At 51.9% G+C, this 24,778-nt stretch overlaps 1 protein-coding gene across 6 annotated transcripts in view; it reads right to left on the reverse strand.

Moving 5' to 3' along the window:
* Positions 1-1,350: 1,350 nt before the first annotated feature.
* CD6 (CD6 molecule) overlaps positions 1,351-24,778 on the reverse strand; it is a 48,118-nt gene continuing 24,690 nt past the window's right edge. Inside the window, exons 2-13 of one of the 6 annotated variants that reach the window (XM_010839627.1) lie at positions 16,463-16,531; positions 15,155-15,505; positions 14,291-14,602; positions 13,270-13,572; positions 11,718-11,783; positions 8,977-9,117; positions 8,533-8,628; positions 7,185-7,307; positions 5,537-5,608; positions 5,047-5,247; positions 4,644-4,763; positions 1,351-4,145 (exon numbers count right to left, since the gene is read on the reverse strand). In XM_010839627.1, the coding sequence (XP_010837929.1) occupies positions 4,081-4,145; positions 4,644-4,763; positions 5,047-5,247; positions 5,537-5,608; positions 7,185-7,307; positions 8,533-8,628; positions 8,977-9,117; positions 11,718-11,783; positions 13,270-13,572; positions 14,291-14,602; positions 15,155-15,505; positions 16,463-16,531 (1,919 nt within the window). In that variant the 3' untranslated portion in view covers positions 1,351-4,080. Of the gene's footprint in view, positions 4,146-4,643; positions 4,764-5,046; positions 5,314-5,536; positions 5,609-7,184; positions 7,308-8,532; positions 8,629-8,976; positions 9,118-11,717; positions 11,784-13,269; positions 13,573-14,290; positions 14,603-15,154; positions 15,506-16,462; positions 16,532-24,778 lie in introns of all 6 variants that reach the window. The other 5 variants (XM_010839626.1, XM_010839625.1, XM_010839624.1 and 2 more) reach the window with 5 other exon arrangements.

Raw genomic sequence — 24,778 nt, forward strand, 5'->3', positions numbered from 1 at the left:
TACCTGCCAAGCTATGTGACCTCTGGCTAGTCACTTAACCTCTCTGGTCTGGGCCCCAGTTTCTTTATTTATAAATTAGAAAGGATACTAACTTCTCAGAGAACTCTTATGAGGATTATAAGAAATAATACGTGCTTGGCACATAGTAAGTGCCACTCACTGTCATCTTTATCACCATCATCGTCACCGCCACCACACCCATGGGATATACTGCAGTTAATGATCCCTTTGTCTGTCTCCCTCAGGGAAGGCCTAGGTTTCATTCCTCTCTGTGCCCCAAGGCCAGCATAGAGTCTGATGCCTATGGTGCCCAGACTGTGAGTTATCCCATCCCTGAGTTTAGCATCCAAGCACCCAGCAGGTACCCTGCTGCTGGTGGACAGACGGGCTGGTGTCTCCAGATCTCAGAGCTCAGCTGGTGCTCTGTAACCAGCAGTGTGGCTCCAGGCGGGTACAGGGACAGGTTTCTGTCGGAAGTGCCATGGTTAATGCTCAGACTCTGAAGTCAGATGGCATGTACTGAAATCCTAGCTCTGCCACTTTTTGGCTGTATGACTTGGACATTTTACTTAACCTCTCTGGGCCTCAGTTTTCTCATCTATGAAAGAGAGTTGATGTGAAAACTGGTGGTCTTCAGCCTCTTCTCTTCACAGGCTGGGCCAGCCTCTACCTTGAAAGACACCCAGTTTCTTGCTCTGTCTTTGCTTATGCAATGCCTTCAACTTGGAATGCTCATCCGTCTCCACTCCCATGGCTTACTCCTACCCATCTTTTATGACCCAGCTCAGCATCACTTCCCCAGAAAGCCTTCCAGGATGGCCACCCTCCAGCAGGGACAGGGGCTGTCCTGGGCCCCATGCGTTCCCTGTGCCTCATTCTTTCCCTGTGCTCGCAGAGCTGGAAAATTGCTGGAACGCCTCCATTTCAGATATAGCCCCTCCTCCAAATCAGTGTTTCTGAAATTGGGATTCAGGTCCCCATCCACTTAACATCTTTGTATTTCTTCTCCCAGATCCTTGAGGTATATACAGGGTAAGGTCTCTAAAGTGTGTGAGTGTGTTAGTCACTTCGTTGTGTCCGACTTCTTGCCACTCCATGGACTGTAACCCTCCAGGCTCCTCTGTCCATGGGATTTCCCAGGCAAGAATATTGGAGTGGGTTGCCATTCCCTTCTCCAGGGGATCTTCCCATCCCAGGCATCAAACCTAAGTCTTCTGCATTGCAGATGGATTCTTTATGATCTGAGCTACCAGGGAAGCCTGGTCTCTAACGAGTGTGTAGGGCTTCCCTGGTGGCTCAGTGGTAAAGAACCTGTCTGCCAATGCAGAAGACATGACTTTGATCCCTGGGTCAAGAAGATCCACTGGAGAAGAGAATGGCAACCCACTCCAGTATCCTTGCCTGGAGAATTCCATGGAATAGAGGGTAGCACACTTGATTATGATGGTGACTCCCCTGCCAGGCTTCCACTCCTTCTGGTCAGTGCGGGATGTCATTCATCCCAGCCTCTTCAGTTCCAGCTCAAGGTCTGACTCTGTAAGGAATGGTCTGAGTGCCCTGGAGGCATAGAGATGGGGGAAGGGTCTTCCCTGGGAGGAGCTCCCCTCACCCAGCCCAGGAGCAGGAGGGTTTGTGGGTCATGACACCAGCCCTCAAAAAGTCCCTGTCATGTGTGACCCTGGTGGTCCCAGGCTGCCTGAAGGCTGGGAGAGAGCAAGGGAGACATGTCTCACAGTTTCCCAATTTCTCTGAGACTGGTGTGTGTGTGTGTGTAGAAAGGAGGGGCCCGAGGATAGGGAGGTGGCCCTGATGAGAAAAGAGGGAGAACTCAGAGGTAGCACCCTCTCCCTGTCTGAGCCCCAAGGGACAATGCCTGGGAGGAGTCAGGGCCAAAGTGTGAGTCGGCCACTAACTCTCTGAGTGACCCTGGACAAGTCCCTTCCCCTGGGAGGGCTCAACATCCCCACCTGTGAAATGAGAGTGAGACAAGTCTCCTCCAGCACCAATGCACTAAGACCCCATGAAGACCACGAGAGAGGTCTTCTCATCCCCTCCTCCTTCTTTCACAGAGATCTCTTGCCTCTACTGGTGAATCTACCCATTCGATTCATCTATTGCCAATAGGGAACATCTATTGCCAAGCTTCTAACCTTGCCACCACCTATGTGGTGCCTTCTGCTGCCGTGGATGCGGACGAACTTTATAGCAAAGGCTCAGAGATGTTGAGTGACTTGCCAGAGGCCACACAGCCAGGGCAGTGTGGAGCTAGGATTTGAACCTTAGCTGTCTGCCAAAAAAAACTTTCTACAAACCGACCTGGGAGTCTGACCCTGCCCACCCCAGCACTGGCTCCTCCCCTAGGAATCCCCCACCACCCCAGAAGGGTTCAGAGGGCCTGAAGAGGGGGCCCCTTCACAGCAGCAACCACATCCTGTGACGGTTGCCCTGGAGAGTGCCAGCTTTCTCTGCACCTCGGGGACAGGTGAACAGAAAACAGGCCTGCCCAGCCCCTCAGTGCAGGAGCCACTGAGTGGCCTTCTGCTCCGTCCCCTGGCTCTGGGAGCACTCAGAGAAAATCTGACCCCAGCCATCTCCCCGAAGGCAGAGCTGGGCATTCACTGGTGCAGCTGGGCTAACACCTCAGCCTCTGAGCAGCCTGGGATCCATGCCTTTTCCAGGCAGGTCTGAGGTAAAATCTACTCGTCCTCCCCTGCCTCAGAAGCTTTTGGAAGCCAGATCAAAATTTGTCCCACGGGGGGACAGTGTCCCCCTGGCCCCACTGATCCAGGGCTGTTTGGCAGATCAGGGAGGCAGGTGATATGAACTCGCAGGCGTCTGTCCATCTCCTCCAGGAGAGCAGGCCCTGTGTCTGCTGTACCCCTAGCACTTTTCACGGTGCCGGGCCACAGTACATTTCCAATTTGCCCTGACATTTCCACCTCAATGGACAGAGCTGTCCCCACCCAACACACACACACACACATACACGTACACACATACACACACAGCCTGAGTTCTGTGAGTTCAAGGACTTGTCACTGCACGCCCCAGTCTCATTCAGCAATGAGTTTAATCTTGGGATACTCAGAACAGGACACCAGAAGCTGGCTCTGAGCCCTCAAGCCTCTCCCTGGAGGCTGCCTGGATGCATTTACAGCTCCAGGAGTGACATTGATGACAACGTTCATCGGGGACGCTCCCATCAATCCAAGCAGACAGGTGGGGACCCAGGGCCTAGTGCAGCCTCCGGGCCCCTCCTGGAAGACGTCTCTATGCTTCTGCCCCCATGGGGGCTGGGCCCCACTCTGGGACTCTGGGGATAGAGGTGAGGCCTGGACAGGACCATCTTTGTAAACTGTAGGAGGCTCAGAATAAGAATCCGCTGTCCAGGGATGGTCACTGCAGAACAGAGCTGTGTCCCTGGTGGGCTCCAAGCATCTCTAGAGGCAGGGCTGGCCTCTAGCCCCAGCCCCGGTGGTTGGGGAGGGGCAGTCGTCCTGATTGCTGTCAGTTGGCTGTGCCCAGGACGGCTGGACTCCTTGCTAGATGCAGGTACCAACCTGAGCTTAGCCTGGGTCAGCTGATGCCCCCCTCCCCAAGCCCCAGCAACCACCTGTCAGAGCAACACCAGCCCAACAGCTCCTGCATGTGAGGCTCCCCTGCCTCCAGCAGTACCTTTGAACCCTGAGTTGTCAGACACTCAGGCAACCAAAGCCCCAGACACACGAGAACTGGAAGGGGCCCCAGGAATCATCCAGCCTAGCCCCTCCACATGCTCTGCCAAGAACTGGCCCAGACTCTGCTGTTGCTCACCCCCAAGGCAGAGAGCTCACTACCTCTCAGGGGTAGTGCCTGTGGTGCCCTGGGGCTGCTGTTTGGGCTGGAGGAGGGCTGTGCTAGTAGGTTCTGTTGATGGATGGAGGCTAAGCTGTAAGAGGTGTGGACTTTCCTTTCCTGTCTCCAGGGGAGGACTATCAGCCCCTTGGGGATGATCGGGGAGGATGGGGGGTGGGGCATGGAGCAGAGGGAGTATGCAGAGCAGGAGTCTGGAGAGAGGGAGCACACAGAGCTGAACCCGGGCTAGGCTGCTCCGATATCATCATATTCTTCATCAGAGGAGGAGTCAGGCTGGGGAGCATGGGACCCTGTGTGAAAGGGAGGCTCAGGTCAGCGAGAGGCCCAGTCATTGCCCCTGCTGAGCAGGGACAGAGCTGAGCGGATCTGGACCCACCTCGTTCTCCCCCATGATGCTATATGAGACCATCTTATCATCTTGTTCATGATTACTGCCCTCGATAGAATGTCAGTCCTGAAAGCAGAGTCTTGTAGAGCAGGGTTGTGGTCCCTAAGTGCTGGGAGCCGCTCTGTGACCACCATCTCCCCCATGGGGCCATCTGGCTGCTTCTGCTTGAATGCTTCCACTAATGGGGAGCTCACTTCCTATTAAGGTATTCTCTTTGAATCTCTCTCCATCCCACCTTCATTCATTTTCTCTACCTCCTCAAATTCTTTTTTGTTAAAAACAAAACAAAAAAAAACCTTACTACTTTTCTTCTTTTCCCCTTGAGCTGATGTATCCAGAGGTCCTCCATTAATCCACCCTCCAGTCCCTCTCCGTGTCCCCTCCCAGGATCCTTCCTCACCCCCGCCACTGGCACCTGGACATCCAAACTGCTCAGCAGAAAGGGGCTGGGGCGGCCGCTGGTAGTTCTGGTACCACTCGCCAGAGGAGGTGCTGGAGCTGTCATCAGCTGAGGGCCCTGCTGGAAAACCCCAGAGCCAGTCACCCTCTGCCAGGCTAGTTCACAAAGTGCCAGAGCTAGAAGGCCCTCAAGACTCGGTAAAGTCCTCAGCTTGACAACTGAGGAAACAAAGGCCCAGAGAGGGCGAGAAACTTGTCCACGGTCACAAAGCAAGTGGCTGCTGAGCAGGGACTAGAATCCTGAACTCAGCCTGGCTCAGGGCTTCCAGCTTTACACTTCCTCCAGTCGGGTCGCACATAGAATAGGAGGCTGGAGGAGGTACACAGTCCTGGGCCTACCTTACCTGGAATAGTTGCCTGGGAGCCAGCCAGCTCCAAGTTGGGGGGCTGCTCCAGGAGGGGGTTCCTCTCTGATGAAAACACTTGAGAGCTCCACAGAGGTCGCTTGCTGCTGGGGCTATTACAGTACATCTCCCCCGAAGATGTGCTGGAGCTGCTTTTGCTCCTTGGAGGATGTGGAGGAGGAGGGTCCAGGGAGGGAGGGTCTGCAATGCAGTGTTCAAGGTTGGCAGGTGGGACCTCGGAGGCATGCACCTCTTCCAGTCCTGGGCCTGAAAAAGAGAATGGTGATCAAGAAGATGCAGTGCAGTAAGAGGGCTTTAAGTTAGACCTGAGAAAGAACTTACTGCCAATGGGAATTGGTTAAAGTCAGGAAGGACCTGTTGAGGGAGATTGCACCGATGCTTCTCGAAGTGAGTGAGCTGCTAGGTCCGGAGGCAGTGCTGGAATCCTAGTCACCTCCCTCCCTCCACATGCCTCCCCAGGCTGACTCACCTTCCTCCAGGGGGGGCATCTGGAACCTGTTCTGCTGGGCCTCCTCCTCTGTGAAGCGGTGCCGCTGGGAATCTACAAGCAGAGGTGGCGGTGAGGAAGGAGGTGGGGAAGCCTCCACCTCCTTGTCCAGAGGAGCCCAGAGCAGAGGCTAGTGTTCTGTGGGACTCGGGAGGCTGAACAGGGCAGGAGGACCACCCTGACGTATGGAGGGGCTTAGTCTCTTTCATCTGATCCCAGGCTCACATCCTAATCCAGGCAGACCTTGAACCTCAATCTTAAACCAGCCCGGGGACAGGCTGCTTCTGGCCAGAAAGTGGAGCTTTCCCAGAGCGGAAGCCGAGGGTCTGGAATCTGCATCCTGGGCTATGGTACCTCCATTTCAGAATCAGAGAGATGCAGATTCACAGCATCTTAAGGACTTCAGTGTCATGAATCTGGGAGTCAGCTCTTTCAAACGTGTTACTACTGACTTTTAGTCTCGGTGTCATATTAATAGCATTTTGGACTTGCAATCTTTGATCTTACACGACTGGGCTCAGAATCTCAGATTCTAAGGACACTCCTCTGTGGCTCCCCAAGGTTGGTCCATGGCCCCTCAGACTGGAATCATCCACATTGCCCCTCCAGAGGCCCTCGTTCAGCTGGGGGTCCGGGGGGAGGCAAAGATGGCTGCTGTCCCCGGTGTCCATCCTGCCCACCACGCAGTAAGAGATCTCTGGCCTTCATCTGGACACTCAGCTGCCCAGGGCAAGAGCTTTGTCTCCCTGCCTCTCTTGTAGCTGCTGGGTTTAAGTTCTGGCAGGTAGAAAGTGAGTGGGAGCCGTGTGGGTGTCCCTGGCATGCTGCTTTACAGGTGGGGCATGCCTTGCCTCCCCGTTGCCTCGGTCTAGAATGCAGACATGGCAGTGAGCCATTCTGGACCATGAGGACAGGGCAACGTCTTAGGGACTGCAGAGCAGCAAGAAAGGAGCCTGGGCCCCTCCAGCTTATCCGGATGATGTCATTTGGAGGCTGTGTCCCACACAAACAAACTCTCATCCTAGCTTATAAAGTAGGTCGCAGGTGGGGCTCAGGAAATTTTGATGAGCTCCCAAGGGATTCACAATAGCTGTGAGAGTCTCTGCTTTCCTCCGACCTCCTTGCATCACGTGGGCTCTGCCTGAGCACTGTTTTTCCTCCTCCGACATCCCCAGCAGGCAGAGAGCAGAGCTGGAGAAGCCAGCTAAGGGGTGCGAGCTGGGCTCATGGTGGAGGTGGGAGAGGAGGTGAGATTGAAGGAGCAGAATGGGACACAGAAGGGGTGTGAGCGTGCGAGAAGCCATCTGAACCGGAGTCCCTCATCTCGTACAGAGATGCAGCCACATTTAGGTGAATGTCGACGGACTGATTTTGAGACCCTGCATGGTCACAAACACCAGAGAAAAGGTAATCCAAGGGGAAATGCCTTGAGATGTCTCCAGGGTCACAACACACTTGGAAAACATCAGTGCAGGACCACTGAGAGTCAGTCCAGTGGTCACAACAATGGAGGTGTCACCCTCGACATGCAGGAGTCACTGAGGGGAAACCTACTGCAGTTCCCCAGCCAGCTGGGCCTTCTCCCTGGAGCCAGAAGGTGGGCCCTCGGAAGTCGGGCCCAGGCACTCACTGTAGAAGGTGGTCAGGGCCACAGGAGGCTGGGTTCTGAAGTCATAGTGCTCATAGTCTGAGTCCGAGCTGGAATTCGAGTCTTCGGGGGGCGGGGCCTGGACCTGGATGGGCAGCTTGGGAACTGGGGAGAGAACAGAGTTGAGGCATAGCAAGGCAGAGCACAGAAAGGAGCAGAGAGAGGCGGCAGGCAGCATGGATGGTGAGGACCAGAGACGGAGGGGCGGGGAGCATGCCAGGCAGCCCACCTTGTGCAAGACTGTCAGGCCTGGGTTGTCTAAGCTCCCCCCATCCATTTCAAACACAGGAAACTAAATAACAGTTTTTTTTTTAATTTAACAAACACGTAGTAGTCACTACAAGCCAGGCACTATTCCAACATTTACAAATATTGGGATGTCCAAAAAGTTCATCCAGGTTCTTCCATAAGATCTTACAGAGGGCTTCCCAGGTGGCTCAGTGGTAAAGAATTTGCCTGCCAATGCAGGAGATCTTATGGGAAAAAACCCTAATGAACTTTTTGGTCAACCCAATATTATCTCATTTAGTGCTCATAATAACTCTGTGAGGCAGCTACGTTAGGGTCCCCATTTTACAGCTGGGGAAACTGAGGCACAGAAAGAGTCTCACATAGCCCAGAGAAGAGGCAGTGTGGGCTCTTAATCTCTACACCATGATATTCAGTGAGTGGCCGCTCTGAGCTTACCCTTGTGCTAGGTTCTGTGTTCATATTCTCTTCTCAAATATATGGATCCTGTGTGCAAAGAATCTTTATAATATTTCTCTGAGTTTTGTATTGGTTTTGTGTCATCGAACTCTTTCAAATAAAGGTGATTTAATACTTTCATAACACCATGGGATTAAACTCGAACGCCTTCACAAGACTTTGAAGAGATATACATCAGTATATCATTAAAGATGGATGACTGATTCCTTTTTTTATTTGGAAAATATGAAATACATTTATGTTCCAGGAAAACTTTGATGGGGCTCTGCAGACAGGCTGATTCTGGGCAGACTGTTAGAAGAGGTGATGATGTCACAAACCCACTGGCCAATTAGCAGAACAGAGCTCTCCTTGAGAACTAAGGTCCAAAATGCCTTGGGCCTGTTTTGGTCCAGAATTCAAAAGCCTAGAGCTCTAGAATGAGTGCACTGGAAAGTCATCTGCCCACTGAGGCCCAGACTGAGGCTAGACTTGTTCAAGGTCCCGTGAGCATGCGTGGGCTGGCCCAGGTCTCTTCTCCAGCTGGGGCACTGCTTTGACCTAAGCAGTACTGACCCTCCAAAAAGTATTCCCTTTTTGACCTCCCCTGCCCTCCCCAACCCCAGGACAGGCGACATCCTACCTTCTTTGGCAATGGTGATGGGGACCTCTTGATAGTTTTCCATCCCTGCCGGGGTGGTGGTGGGTGAGTGCTGGTGGTTTACCACAGCGGGGAGGGCTGAGGGAGGGGAGGCAGAGATTCTACAAGTCACTTTGTGTGCCTTTCCAGTCTTCCTGGTTCTTTTCTGATAGAGACACTTCCCTCCCACCTTCCCCGCCCCCATATGCCCCTAAACACACACACATACAATGTGGTCCTCCCGTGGACCACTTCTGAAGGGCATGCTGGGAAAATCCTTCCCATCAGGAGGTGCTTCTTGGGACCAGGGCTGGATGGCCATTGCTGGATCACCTTCACTCCTGCTGGTGACCCCCATGGCTCACGTCCCCCTGGGAAGACTGCACCTCAAGTCTGCTTGTTTTCATCCCTGGGCATTTCCTGTGGCTCCCAGGACTCTGCACCTACCGTATTTTCCTTTCATTCTCAAGAGGATGATGGCTATGAAAACAAGTGAGATGAGAAGGAGAATTCCCAGAACGATGCAGGGGATGAGGAGCATTAGCTCTCGAGATTCCCAGTCCTTCGTTTTCACAATCACAGAAGAGTCTGGAAGAAAGAACCCCAAATCAGGGAGGAGGAATGGACATGGACTTTTCCTTGTCTGTTTTACCTCTCCTTCCTCTCTGCACCTGACCCACTTCCCTTTTGGACCTCTCCTCTTCCTCCCTTCTTTTTTCCCAATTTTCCGATCTGCTTTTAGGTGCCCTGTATATAGTGTGTGTTCAGTCGTGTCTGACTCTTTGTGACCCCCTGGACTATAGCCCACCAGGCTCCTCTGTCCATGGGATTTTTCAGGTAAGAATACTGGAGTGGGTTGCTATCTCCTCCTCCAGGGGATCTTCCCAAGTGAAGTCGCTCAGTTGTGTCCGATTCATTGTGACCCCATGGACTGTACCCCGACAGACTCCTCCGTCCATGGGTTTCTCCAGGCAAGAATCCTGGAGTGGGTTACCATTTCCTTCTCCAGGGGATCTTCCCAACCCAGGGATCAAACCCACATCTCCTGCGTCTCTAACACTGGCAGGCAGATTCTTTATCACTGTACCACCTGGGAAGCCCACCTGGTATATAGTAGGTGCCTGAGAAATGCATACTGAATGAGTCATTGAATGAAACTTTCTCCTGGCCACCAGCCCACATGGATCTGTCTCTGCTCAATAATCACTGAGCACCTACAATGTGCCAGGCACTAGACCTGAGGAGACAAATAGGACAGTAGTGTCACAGGCCTTGAGGGTCTCTGTCTCTGTCTAATGGGAAGACGGATGGACAAGCTGACTCAGTCCAATTCAGTGAGATGCCTGGTGTGATGAAAGTATGGACAGGTGTGCATCCCTCCAAGCGACACTGATTCTCTGTGGGTTAGACCATGGCTGGATTCCCAGAGAAGGTGGCTCTGAGCCTCTGCAGGCAGGGAACAGATCATCAGGAGAGAGAGATCTCCTTCCCTTGGCCCAGATGCATCCCCCCTACTGGAGGTGCACTCCCTGAGGGCAGGAGTGAGGGCCAGAACTCCAGAACTTCCGGCCCTGAAGCCCTGGTGTGACTGTTTGCCTTCCCCTCCCTCCTGGCCCCACCCCTGCTGAAAATAACGCAGAGCAGAGAATGGATGGAGGCCACAATGAAACCCTAACCCTCATCACCCCAGAGACATGAAGCATCTCCTGCTCAGTGCAGAAGGCCTGGGGTGTGCAGACTGCAGGGCTGGAGGAAGGGGAGTGACAGTAACATGGGAGGCTGGGGGGATGAGCTCACCCAGGCCCCCTGACTGGCAGCAGTGTCTGCTCCCACTAGGAGGATCACCCCTCTCCCCGTCCTCACTTTCTCCCCTCCTCTTGAAAATGGAGCAGTTTGGGCCAGGGTGGGATCTGGATGTAGCAGCAGGAAGAAGGTACAAGGCAAAGACTGGGCTAGGGGTCTGGGGGAGACCTGTGAACATGAGCCAAGAGGGTCAGGGGCTGAAGGAGGGGCTGCTGGATCATGGGCTGGAGTGTGGTCCTTGGAGAATAGGTCTCCATAAGTGCTTTGCTCCTCTGAGGGTAGCGTGGTCCCCTACCCCAACCTCAGTAATTAAAAGTGTGAGAGGGTACGTGTAGGGGTCCTGATAGGAGCTCACCGTAAAGCTTTTCATTCCCTCTCTATGCCTTATCCATAGCCAGGTTCTCTGGCAGGACTTGATGGCCTTCTGTCCCCTCCCCAAGCTACCCATTGCCTCTGGAGAGGATCTGAAAGAGGGAGCCAGGAGCAGAATGAGGAGTAAGCCTATGAATGAGGGCTGACCCCTGTGCTTATCCTGGAGCTGCCAAGGGGCTCCACACCTGGACTAAATCAATAAACAAGAATAACTGATGTCCAGGTAGTGCTTACTGTGTACTGAGCCCTGTTGTGAAGTGTGCTCTTCACCAGAAACTCACAGCAACAATACTAGATGAGAAGTACTGTGATTCTCATCTTCATTTTGTAGTCTAGGATCTGAGGCTCAGAGAGGTTAAGAATTGCCCAGCATCACACAGCTAGCAAGAGGTACAGCTGAGGGTTGGGCCCCAGAAGTCGACTCCCGTGATGGCTAAGCTACACACAGCTGGAGGACAGACCAAGTGTGGATTTGGAGTTAAGAGCCTCAGATGCAGGTTCCAGGCAACGGTGGCAGGCTGGCAACCCACCCTCTGAGCCTGAGCTGCTACTTCTGTGTAAGGGTTGCGGGAAGACCTCCCCAGGGGGCTGCTGGGAGGATTAAAGGGTTGGGAAATAATGATGGTAAAGCCCTGGCCAGTGCCCAGCACATTATAAACACACTGTCTGCTACCCTCGGCGTCCCCACGCTCTGGCTGGTGTCAGATCAGCTCTGACTCTCTCTAGCTCTATCCTCCTGCCCTATTCGCGCTCATGGAGAGTGGGAAGAGGACTCCTGCCCATGGAATGTCAGGATTCACGGAACTGTGGAGCTGACATGCAGAGGCAGATGAAATGAGCAGAGCACAGAACACCCAGAGAGCCCAGGGACAGTTGGGGAGTCAAGTTCATTGTCTGGAAGTGGGGGGTTGGGGGACAGACCATCAGACCCCTCTCTCAGACACACACACACATACACACACCATGCATGCATGCAAACAAGCTTCTGAAAAACTACCCCCAGGGATACTCACCCACAGTGACCGGCTGACCACTTGCAGGGACTTCAGGAATGGACAGATTGAGCAGACTCCGGGCACCTGTTAGAAAGCACCGCTCATTCACTCAGCACATGCACCCAAACACCTGGGTGGCTGGGCTTTGTGCTAGAAAGTGGACAGGACAGACAAGTGGCCTGAAACTGGGGGCGTGTTCCCACCGGGGCACATGGCTGAGTCCCACACCCCACAATAAAGAGGATCTGATGGATTAAATGCAAGGATGATTCTTTGGTTAAAATAAAGAGCTAATGAAAGAATTAGCCCTTCCTTCTGTACAATCTGCTAGAGAACCCAAATATTTCCCCTTTCCATCTTGTATTGAGTTTGTTCTTCACACCTGCCTCAAGAAGTGGGAAGCTGACAGTCTCATCATTATCATAATCATTTGACTGGTAAGGGAGGGGGCTTACCACATTCCATAGTGGATACTGTCTGATTTCCTAGCTACTCTGTGAAATGCCTGGTATCAACATCTGCATATTCATGAATGAAGCCTCCCAGCTGGTAATCAGCAGAGCCGGAATTCATAGCCTGGTGTCTGAACTCCACAGAGATGCTGACACTGTGTTTGTTCAAGTCTAACGCTTTTGCTTCTTCACATTTTAACACCTCGGAAATTAGGGGTGGTAATATCAATCAATTCAATTGATGGCATATCAAGAGTTTATTTTGGCAGCGTTTTTGTCCCCGATGGTGCATAAAAGAATAACTGTGAAAGTGAAAGTGAAAGTTGTTCAGTCGCATCCAACTCTTTGGGACCCCATGGACTAGTCCATGGAATTTTCCAGGCCAGAATACTGGAGTGGGTAGCCATTCCCTTCTCCAGGGGATGGCTTCCCAACCCAGGAATCAAACCTAGGTCTCCCGCATCGCAGGCAGATTCTTTATCTTTATTGAGCCACCAGGGAAGCCCAAGAATACTGGATGGGTAGCCTATCCCTTATCCAGTGGATCTTCCTGACTCAGGAATTGAACCGGGGTCTCCTGCAATGCAGGATTCTTTACCAGCTGAGCTACCAGGGAAGCCCAATAACAGTGTGATTTATGATCAATGCCATCTTAGACTCGGTGAAACCCAATTCATAGAGCAGGTAGGAGGCTTTGCTGAAATACATACCAAGTCCCAAGGAATGCCTGGCACCTGATTAGGGCTCCAGACACTGTAGCCCTATTATTAGTGTCTTCTAATTTTTCTTTTTACAGTGATCACCAGCCCTAGGATAGCAAATTGATTTTGTTTCCTGAGCCAACTCCAGTCACTAGGGAACACTGCTTCATATATAATAATGCCTTAATAAAGATTGGATTCATGATTCTGGGGCTGTGACAAGGATCTGGGGAAAAGAATACCTGATCAATACCGTGTACCCTGGGCACGGTAAGGGCCATGGTCCCTCTTATGCCAGTATTTGTCATTCCTAATCTAGCCCAACCTCTGGTCCATGGGCTACAAGTTCTTAGGTTGTGGATTCAGATGGAATTCCTGGGGATGGGACAGTGGAGTGGGGAGGAGGAGGAGGGGTACCTGAGCAGAGGACCCTGGCTGCCTGGGACTGTCTGCAGAGGTTGGAGTTGTTGAACCGCCAGAAGCATTTGGAGAGGGTGGACTCCTTTCCCTCGCATGAGTAGAACATCTTGCCCGACAAGGAGTGGGGCAGCCCCTTGGGCAACCGGGCCACGGTCCCACAGCCCAAGTCCTGGCAGAGCACGTTGGCCTCTGAGTCGTACCACTCACTGTCACACACTGTGTTCCAGACCCCTCGGAAGTACACCTCCACCTGCCCCTCACAGGGGTCAGTGCCCCCGGTCAGGCGCCAGGACTGGTGCTCTGCAGGGGGTGCGGGGGGTCAGAGTCAGGTCAGGATCCTTTGGGTGGAAACCCCCACCAGCCCTGACCTACGGATGCAGACTCCCCAGAGCCAAGGGGTCTCCAGATGCTCTCCCTTCTGCCTCTGCACGCCCCTCTCGTCCACCCCGTCTGCTCTGGCTGACCCTGTGCTGTCTACATCTCTGCTGCTCAAAGCGTGGTTCAAGGACTGGCAGCTTCGGCATTACCTGGGACCCTGTTAGAAATGCAGACTCTCAAGCCCTGCCTCAGATCTACTGACGCAGAATGTACCTTAGACAAGATTGCTCCTCCCTCTCCATTCTCGGGCTCGAGAAGCCCTGGCTGGACCAGAACCTCATTCCTCATCGGGGGAGCCGCTGACAGCCTCCTCAGGACCTCCCTGCCTCCAGCTCCCCTTGCTGCACTGAGCCAGGTGACCAACTCTCACTCAGGAAGAGTCTTGTCTCTAATGTCACCCATTCCAGGAGGCGGGCAGGCTTCACCCTCCGCCTCTGCGCTGTCTGCTGCCTCTTAACCCCACCTGGCTGCCTTTCGTAGGTCATGTGCCACTCTCTCTCCTGGATTATGTTTGTTTGGGTCTCACCTTCCCTTTGGACTGGGACCTCCCACGGGCAGGGTGGGTCTCTCCAGCACTCATGGAGGCCCAGCAGGCCTATAGTGAGTGCTGGATGACCCTGGTTCCGCATCACCCACTCACCTGAACACACCACTCCGGCATCCTCCTTGTGGCCACAGTACCCATTTCCGGGCAGCCCCGGGCAGTGCCACAGGTAGGTCTCCAACCCGGTGCAGTTCACTTGGTCCCAGTGGATGCGTCCTTGGCCAGGGGCGAAGTGCAAGCCGGGCAGGGCCTGGACGGCCCAGCCGCAGCCCAGCTGCCGGCACACCACGTGAGCATCCTCCAGGTCCCATGTGTCGTCACACACCGAACCCCACTGGCCGTGCTCCAGCATCTCCACGCGGCCCTCACATGGGCTGCCACCACCCACCAATTTCAAATCGCGTTTATCTGGGGATGGGAGGAGAATGGGTTTGGGGATTGGAGGGAAGAAGTAGAGGAAAGGAAGGGGTGAGAAGATTGTCGGGACTGGGCAGGGGAGTGTTTCCCCAGGGTTGTAGACCCAGGGAGAGGGGCTTGAGAAGACTGGCTGTCAAGGCTGGAGACCTAGGGTTGGGGAGCCAGTGGGAGGGGCTAGTAGCCTGGTGGGCGGTACTGAGGAATCTCTCTGGGCCGCGTGGGCTGGCTGAGGGGCAGACTAGTGGGTGGGGCTAGAGACCCGGTGGGCGGGGCCTGAAAAGCCTAGGGGAGTCGAAGAGCTAAGAGATGCTGGGAACCTGGCGTATTTATGTACTAGGGGCTAGGGGCGCTGCTGGCGCCTCCGGTGTTGGAACCAGTTGTATAGTTGTATTTGCGTTGCTGGTGGGTGGGGTTTCAGTTCAGAGGGCGATGCTTGGGCCCAGGGGCCAGAACTGAGGACAGGAGGGAGGGGCAGGGGCCGAAGGCTTGGGAGGTGGGACGGGCAGGGGGCCTGGCGGCCGGTGCGGGTTGGTCCGCTCGTACCTGTACAGTTGACCTGGGCAGGCCACTCGTCGCTGCGGCAGTCGCGCTCCACCACCTTGCAGCTCAGCCATTCGGGGCCGCTGCACTGGACGGCAGGGGCCAGGACACTTGTGGTGTTCGGGGCCCAGCTGGCGTTCCCCGCGGCTGCCCAGGCCGGCGGCTCCGGGGTCTGCAGGACCGGCAGTTCCAGCGGGTGAGCCCGGCCACAGTCCAGCGAGCTGCACAGGGCGTGGGAGGCATCGAGCTCCCAGAGCGCCCCGCACACGGGCTGCCACGACTGCTGGAACCAGACCTCCACTGTCCCTTCGCAGCGGGTGCTCCCATTCACCAGACGGACCTGGAGTCGCTCCCCTGGAAGCGCCAGACATCAGCTGAGCCTTGGCAGATGCTGATGCTGCTGACCCCAGGGATGGAAGGGGGTGGAGGGGCGCGGACAGAGGCCAAGGGCTTCACCAGGGATCTGCTGCTTAACCTTGGACGGTCCCCTACTCGCTCTGGGCCTCAGCCTTCCTGTCTGCAAAATGGGGGCTGGGCTGGCTCCTCCCCTGACCCTTTGATCCTCCTTACAATCAGGAGAGGGTAGGGCCGAAGGTGATTAGAGGTTAAGATGAGTTAACCCTGGGGTGTCCAGTCCCCACAAACTCTTCTCTCTTGCCTCCGCCTCCAGAGTTACCTTGTGTGAAAGGTGGTTGTGGGCTCAGAGACACCCCCATCCCTCCTCCCCTCTCCCACCCCCACCTCCTCCCAGTACTATGGGGCCATATTTCCCCTCCCAGACTCCTCCACTATTTTGAGGGTACTACCAAGGAGGATGGGATCATGACCCCAGAACCTTGAAAGATGGACTTGGGGCTGATGATGGGGTTAAAGATGGGCCATTTCAGTGGATGGCAGTTCGTCTTCCCCTGAGCCTGCCTCCTGCTTCTGCCCAGAGTTGCACAAGACTTTGCACAGAGTGGATCCTTAAACATCTGTTGAGTTAAATAAGGCCCCATCTGATGGAACCCCAGTACCCCTACCAAGAGTCCTTTAGCTTGTTCTCAACAAATCCTCTTTAAACGCTCACTGAATACTTTGCCCACATGTGCATGATTTTTGATCAATAGCCTCTCAAAGATGGTAGCACTAAGATCTCAAAGTGAAACTAGTAGTGGAACTTTAGGCATTGGGTCAGGAAGGAGAAGTGTTATCTGAAGTTAGGGAACCTCCCTGCTACCATAAAAACCCATTTCCCTTTTCCATCACACCAGCAGACCACCTGCTTGGTCTCAAAAAGCTGCCTATGAGCCCAGTAAGATCTTTCCTCACCTGGCTCCAAGTTCTGGCTCTCTGCACTGGTGGTGCTGGGCTGGTCAGATGGAGTCGGAGATGGGTGACCTGAAATTAACCAGCAACAGCTGTGGTGGGTGAGTGAACTCCAGCCTGAGGAGGGCACACAGGTGAAGGATAGGGGGCACTCATTGGAGCCTGCAGTGTCTACATGGGGCCTCTGCTAAGACAGGGCCCTCAACCTTGGGTGCATTTACCTCCTTCAGGGCACAGAAATTCTCAGCATCCCCCACTTCATCTATTATTGTGCACACATGCTCAGAAATCAGAGGAGAGCAGAAAGAACAACTGTGGCTTTGGGGCCAGACCCACTCACTGACTGAGTGAGCACAGAGGGGTTACTCACTGCTCTCGGCCAGAGTCCCAACTTGTTTACAATAACACTTAAGAAAGTATTATAAAGCTAAAAGGAGACAATACCAGTAAAATACTTCACATATATAAGTAGCTCGAAAATGGGAGTTATTATTAGGAAAAACACTTTTGGTTTGGAAAATTTGTTTGAGAAATTCACACCAGACTTTAGCGTAGTTGGCACATCCTGGACTGGGAGCCGTTGGACTACGAAGTACCTTCAGACACTGAGAAACTAACATTTGCCGAGGGCCGATTATATGCCAGGTCTTTACATACAGTATTTCATTTTCCTTCAATAACACAGTGAGGTAGGTATTAGCATCCACTTTTTAGAAATTAGAGAAGGGAAGCCCAGAAAATAGAAATCAGTTGTCTGTGCCAGACTGTGTCTGTTTATTCTTCCAGAGCCTCTGTCCACTTTGCCCTGAGAGGCTGACCTGTTTGGACTACATCAGCAACTTGTAGGGCCCTTGGGCTTCTGTTGGGCTCAGCCAGTGGTGAGCCCCCACAGAGAGATGAGGGAGGGGAGGAGTGGAGTCATGGAGTTATGCTCCTGACTTCCTTCTCGTGCGATCCCTTGGGTAGCCTGATCCTTCATCTGAAGGTCATTGCTTATCTCCAGGGGCTCACCTCTGCTTGACTTTCTCCTTCTGGATCTCATTGACTGCTCTGTGGTCTTGTCTCCTCTGGCTAAGGGTGGTGACAGCTCAGCTGCTCCAAGCACCTGGTTATCACATTATTCTTTCCAAGTAAGACCCCTTCAAACTCCTATTTTGAAGGTGCCACCTGTTTCCCATTGGGATGCTGGCTGATACATGGCCTGAAGCCAGCCAGCTAGCAAGTGACAGAGCCAGGATTTGAACTGTCTCTAAGGAATGGGCTCCATGCTGGGCATGGATATTCTGGTTTGCAGAAGCGTAAAGGGGAGATACGGTTGGGACTGTGAGCTTACTAAGGAACTCCTCTGAGGTTCCAGATTCTCCTGTCCTTAGTTTGGAGCCCTTGATGTCTAGGCAGAAAGACGTGTGCCCACTGCCAGGCCAAGGTAGGTAAGAGTCAATGAGCCTCCTCCATCTCTTTCTGCTCTGTTGTGGCCGAATTAGAGATCCTGGATTCCAGATTCAACCACAGGATGGAGGGGGATGTTGACCCATCTTGAATTTTGTGTAAGAAGTGAGGCTTTTTAGTGTTAAGCCACTTAGCGACTCAGCAACAACTAAGTGAAGAGTTTTGAGATGTATTTATTATCACAGCCTAGCCTGGCCTGGCCTGAATAATACAAGAGCTGAAGATTCAGGCATGACTACTACACAATCTCAGCCTCATCTGAGAATATTCCATGGACTCACTCCTGGATGAGCATACACTCCTGTGCATGTGCACACACACACACACACGCATGCGCGTAACCTGCAGACATAGCTCCCCTACAAGCATCCAACTAGGCTACTCCATCACTCAGACAGAAAACAATCAGACCTTTAATTGCCTGTTCTCACCAACTCCCTGGTTGGCTGCCCAGCCTGACCTCCTGAGGGTGAAATGACTCAGAATTCAGAGCACAGACTCTGCTGCTAATATCAGAGTCGGAGCAAGAATTCAGATACCCTCAAGTTAGAATTGCAGAATCTCAGTTCCCACAGCAATGGTCCCAGAACTCCAGTGTAATTGTTATTTCTGTGTGTGCTGGGGAAAGGGGGAGCGGATGGGGGAATTGGAATGCTGGCTGCAGTGCTTGAGTGTGTGATTGTGGGGTGTGTGTGTATGTGTGTATGTGGTTGTGGCAGTATGTGTACCCTGATGTGTATGTCTTTGCACGTATATATGAGTGTGTATGAGGCTGTAACTGTATGTGTGTATTAGGGGGGCTCTAGCTCACTTCTCTACACCTCTCTGTGGGTCTGAGAAAATATTTCTCATACATAAAGGCACACATGTTTTCAACTAGATCAGAAAACCCTGGAGGGCAGGGCCAAAGTCTGGGTCAGCCCCACATCCCCCAGGGTGCCCAACACAGTGTTTGTTGATTAACTGACTGAGTGAAACAGTGAGCAGGGGGTGTCAACTCCAAGGACAACTGTTGCCAGGGCAGTTTATTAATACCAGCGATACTCTATTTGTTTTCTGTGTCACAGGCATTTTCCTGTCCCTTATCTCAACAAGTGAGGTTGACTTTTGTGTTTGGACTTCTGTGCTGCAGAAACAAAAGCAGACATTACCTCTCAGCCTCCTTCCATCCGGGCCTCAGTTCACAGAGGGCCCAGTGCAGGATCCGCACTTCCCAGAACTCATTTCTGCCTATGTTTCACATTTTCCCATAAATTTGATTCACATTTTTTCTGCAATAAATTCATTTGAAAAGGAAACTTTACCCTGTCTTAAGATTTCACTTTACAATGCAAAGATGCCTGAATGTAAAAATATTCATTACAGTTTTTTGAACAGCAAACAATTGGAAAAAGTGAATGCCCATGTGTTGGGAAAATTGCAGAATAAAGATGGTCCATTTACATCATGACATCTTATGCAGCCTTTGTAAAGAATGAAATAGACTTATACCATTTGGAGGGATTTCCATGGAAATTGATATGATTATGTGAACATGGAGGAATGTATGGAAGAACACAGACCAGGTTATGAAAACGGGCGGTTAGGACTCAGTGCTTCCGCTGCCAAGGGCATGAGTTCAATCCCTGCTGGGGGAACTAAGATCCCACAAGCCAGGTGGCCTGTGCCCTGCGCTTAGAAAAGTCCTGGACTTGGTCTAATGCTCTGTTGTCTCCATCTCAACATTCTTAACAATTTTGAAGCATAAGATACTGCATTTTCATATTGCGCTTAGCCCTGCAAGTTATGCTGCTGGTCCTGCCAGTGGGAGAAGAGAGGAGGGAGAGAAAAAAGAAACAAGTGATGAAAGAAAGAGAAAAAAGGCTACACTTCAAAAAATCATGTATATAGATGATTGTACACGATTTTATATAGACTCCATCTATATGAGATTAGGTACAGAGGTAGGTATGCAGAAAAATTAGAAAATATAGCAATATAAATGGGTATTTTGTATTGCTTGCCTAAAACAGAAAGGAATTGTAAAAATAAATACACTAAAAATAAAGCCACATTAGGGACTTCCCTGGTGGTCCAGTGGTTAATGCTCCATGCTTCCAATGCAGAGTGTGTGGGTTTGATCGCTGGGCAGGGAACTAAGATCCCACATGCTGCACAGTGTGGCCAAAAAATAAAAATGAATAAAGTCCTATATTCTCCCACATAAATAAAAATAAAGCCACATTATAAATGTTGAAAGACACACCATCATCAATTAGAGACTCTTTGAGGAGATCAGCAAGAACGACAGAGCCCTGAAAATAAAATAATTGAAAACTTTTCTTGCTAAGTAGCTCAGTGTTATTTAATGCTCAGTTCATTTACCACCTGAAACTCTCCTGTGTGTGTGTTAATTGCTCAGTCATGTCCAGCTCTTTGTGACTCCATGGACTATAGCTCATCAGGCTCTCTGTCCATGGGGATTCTCCAGGCAAGAATATTGGAGTGGGTTGCCATTCCCTTCTCCAGGGGATCTTCGCAACCCAGGGATCAAACCCAGGTCTCCTGCATTGCAGGCAGATTCTTTACTCTCTGAGCCACCAGGGAAGCCTCAAATTCTCTTGTATACCCAGAAAACAGTCTTGAGTTGAGCCCACAGTCTGGAAACTTATGGATCAAGAGGGATAAGGAAAGGAGGGGAGGATTTCCCAGCAAGAGGAAAGAAGCTGAGAGAGCTACCTCTGGCTCAGGAAGGTGGCAGCTTTTTTAGGCTAGTCCCAAGCAGAGTGGGGCAGGACGTTACCTGGGGTGGCAAGAGGAAGATGCCAGGGAAGGAGGAAGTGAAGGAGACAGAGGACGGGGAAAATGAATGCACTGCAGAGCCACCTTTCCCAAAGCCCAAGAAAATGGGCCACTCCTCCCCTTCCTGGGTCACCCAGGCCCGTGGATTTCCCCTTGGCTTCTGGGAAATGAGAGACACAGGGAGGGAGGAGGTACAGACACTGAGGGAAAGGGGGGTGTTTTCCCAGTCGATGCCCCAGCTGGCCAGCCCAGTGTCAGAACAAGGCCTGCGGGGAGAGTTTCAGGTCCCTGTAGGGGCTGTGGGAACTCAGGCCTGGCCACACCCGGCACACCCACATAGGGGAGTGAGATAAACACCATCTACCGTAGCTGAGGGAACCTGCAGCCCCGGCGCCATCGATGTCTCAAGGAACAGGTGGGTGCATGGTAGATGCTCACTGAGTGGATGATGGATGGAGAGATGCTGTGCAGAAGCGAAAGAATGGTGGAGAAGGACTTTCCTGGTGATTCAGTGACTAAGATTCCAGGTGCAGGGAGGCCAGGTTTGATCCCTGGTCAGGGAGCTAGATCTCACATGCTACAACCTGGTGCAGCCAAATAAATAAATTTTTTTTTTTTTTTTAATGAAGAAGAAGAACCAGTGTGGGGAACATGGAAGGTGATATTTGCTGAAAGCATATCTTTCTTTCTTTAATATCAGTGTAAAGTGTTTGTGAGCACATGTGTCAACAGCCTTAAAAATAAAAAACAAACCAGGCCCTTCTGATCCAGTAATTCCACTTCTGGGAACCTTTCCTAAAGAAACGATCAGGAATACAGTACTACATAGTAGTAAGCATCCCCGAGTCGGAAATTGGAAAGTTCTCAATTATTTTTTTCCGGCTGAGCCCATTTGTAACTATGTGACTAGGGCAAATCATTGACCTCACTGAGCCTCAATGGCCCTTCTGTAAAACAGGAGCAACAAGCACTCACACAGCAGGCTTGCCGTGAGGATTAAGGGAGATGATGCAGCCAGGGAGCTCAGTGCCTTGGAGCACCTTGAGCTGCTGCCCTATTAAGTAAAAAGTCTGAGGCTATGTAGTTTCTAATAGTAAATATAATAACAACAATAACAACAACAACAACAACAAAACCCAACCGGAGACCACTCATTTGTCTAGAAAGAAAGGGGAGATTGGTTAGGAAATCACAACATGTAAAAAATACTTGCAAGAAAAAGTAACCAAGAGTTTTTAAGGACATGTTGCTAGGTTAAGTGATCAACTTAAGCAGGGAAAGATCAAAGGCCGGAGGAGAAGGGGACGACAGAAGACGAGATGGTTAGATGGCATCACCAACTCAATGGACATGAATTTGAGCAAGCTCCAGGAGATGCTGAAAGACAGGGAAGCCTGGCATGCTGTAGTCTATGAGGTCACAGAGAGTTGAACACGACTGAGTGACTGAACAACAACGAGCAGGAACACAGTTCTCTCTCCCGCCCAGTGCCCGCCCTGCCCTTGGCTTTAAGCTTCTGAAGGTCTTCCAGAACCCAAATTCAACTCTCTGTTCTAGCCTCTCCTCACACCCTGGACTTTTCCTCTGTGACCCCAGCCAACAGGCAAGTCTGTACTTTGTGAGCAGTTTCATTGCCATAAGTCCTATGAGATTCTAAGCATCCCATGTGTACCCCAAGGCCCACAGACCCCAGTGCAGCGTTCTCCCCAGCTGTTGCTCCGGGGCACTGCTGCGGAAAGGGCAGAGTGCGCTCCTCTCCAGGACTAGGACCAGGCCCCTGGGGCTGCAGAGCCCACAAGCTTTGGGAGCAGCGTGGGCCTGATGGCCTGGACATCACCATGAATCATGTTCATGCAGACCCACTTTTGTTACCTGAGAAAGGTGATGAAGACTAGTTGACCCCAGGATGGCTTGCCTCCCAGGCTGGAGCTGGGGGCCCAGATATTCACAGAGGGCAGCGCTGGTTCAGAGAGCGGTCCAGAAATGTCCAACTCACCCCTGGCCCTGAGAGTCACTGGGTGGGCCCTGGACTGCCATTCCCAGTTTGCAGACGGACATTTGGGAGACAACCAGATGGGCACCTAGTGTTCTACTTGCAACCTACACTGAGAGTCGTTGCCCATCTCAGGGATCTCAAGTTCAAAGGATAGGGAATAAGGGAAGGACGTTGTGGTTCTTCCCATTGCTCTGATGGGGAAAGTGGAGGCCCCAAGACATGCCGAGTACCCCCTACAATCTCCAGGCACAGCTCAGTGATACAGTTGACATTTATTCACTACTTTCATACACCAGTCCTTTTAAAAATACTTTAGATGAATTAACTGATTGAATTCTCATAGAGAGTCCACAAAGTAGGGAAACCAAGGAGCAAAAAATTTAGTAGTGATTTGCCTGAGTTGACACAGCTAGAAAATAGCAAAGCTAGAAGTCTAACCTATAGAATCGGACACGACAGCAACTGAGTGACTGAACAAGGATTCGAAACCAGGCTGACTGTTTCAAGAACCCACACTCTTAACCAGTCTACTCCACTGGACTTGAATCCAGCATCCTGCTTTCTGGTTCAGTAACCATGCCGAGGGTAAGGCGCAGAGATCTCTGACCACTCAGGTGGGCTTCCAAACTCCTCCCAACTCTACCATGCTCAGCCAGCCCTGAACTCGGATAGCCCACCCCCAAAGGTGATATATCCCATTGTCTCCCACATGTCTAGCAGTTAGGATTCCTGGGTTTGATCTAGGCGGTCCGGTTTCGACTCCCTGTGGTGGAGTACCACCCTTTTGGAGAAGGAAACGGCAACCCACTCCAGTATTCTTGCCTTGAAAATCCCGTGAACAGAGGAGCCTGCCAGGCTATGGTCCATGGCGTCACAAAAGAGTTAGAGACGACTGAGCAACTAAACAACAAACGAAGGTGATACGACTCAGCACCCAGTCAAGCCTCAGGGACCAAGTCCTAAAAGGGCCCTGACTGTAAAGATGCGCAGAAGGGAGGAAACTGTCCTTTCCCAGGGCCGGAGCCTCTGGGATGGCTTGTGTCCCCTGGCCCCACAACAATGACAAGATGAGGTCTGGCAGCCCAGCCAAAAGCGTCCCCATCTCTTCTCCACTTGTTCTCCACACAGCCTGGCTTCAGAGCCACCTGAACTCCCTTGCCTCACTTCTGAGGCCGCAGGAGAACTGGTTGGAAAGGAAGAGCCAATCAATGACTAATACCCCCAGGGAATTTAGGGGGAGGAGCCTGAGCCAAAGAGTATGGAATTCCAGTGAATGGTTTTTTTGTTGTTGTTTTTAGAAAAGTCCTTTGAGGTTGTTGATGGAGAGCAATTATTTTTGTTCTTTGTTTTCTAAGTTTAATACTAGTTTTATTTACTAATAGCTAAGAAAAGCCATTGGAGAAGGCAATGGTACCCCACTCCAGTACTCCTGCCTGGAAAATCACATGGACGGAGGAGCCTGGTAGGCTGCAGTCCATGGGGTCGCCGAGAGTCGGACATGACTGAGTGACTTCACTTTCACTTTTCACTTTCATGCATTGGAGAAAGAAATGGCAACTCACTCCAGTGTTCTTGCCTGGAGAATCCCACGGACGGGTGGGCTGCTGTCTCTGGGGTTGCACAGAGTCGGACATGACTGAAGCAACTTAGCAGCAGCAAGAAAAGCCATGACAAATCTAGACAGCGTATTAAAAAGCAGACACATCACTTTGCCAACAAAGATCTGTATAGTCAAAGCTGTGGTTTTTCCAGTAGTCCTGTCCAGATGTGAGAGTTGGACCATAAAGAAGGCTGAGCGCCTAAGAATTGACGCTTTCAAATTGTAGTGCTGGCAAGACTCTTGAGAGTCCCTTGGACTGCAAGAAGATCAAACTGGTCAATCCTAAAGGAAATCAGCCCTGACTATTCACTGGAAAGACTAACGCTGAAGTGAAGGGCCAATACTTTGGCCACCTGATGCAAAGAGCCAACTCGTTGCAAAAGACCCTGATGCTGGGAAAGACTGAGGGCAAGAGGGGAAGGGGGCAACAGAGGATGAGATGGTTGGATGGCATCACTGACTCAATGGACATGAGTTTGAGCAAACTCAAGGA

This window comes from Bison bison, unplaced genomic scaffold, assembly GCF_000754665.1.
Source record: "Bison bison bison isolate TAMUID 2011002044 unplaced genomic scaffold, Bison_UMD1.0 scf7180017864124, whole genome shotgun sequence".
Lineage (NCBI taxonomy): Eukaryota > Metazoa > Chordata > Mammalia > Artiodactyla > Bovidae > Bison > Bison bison.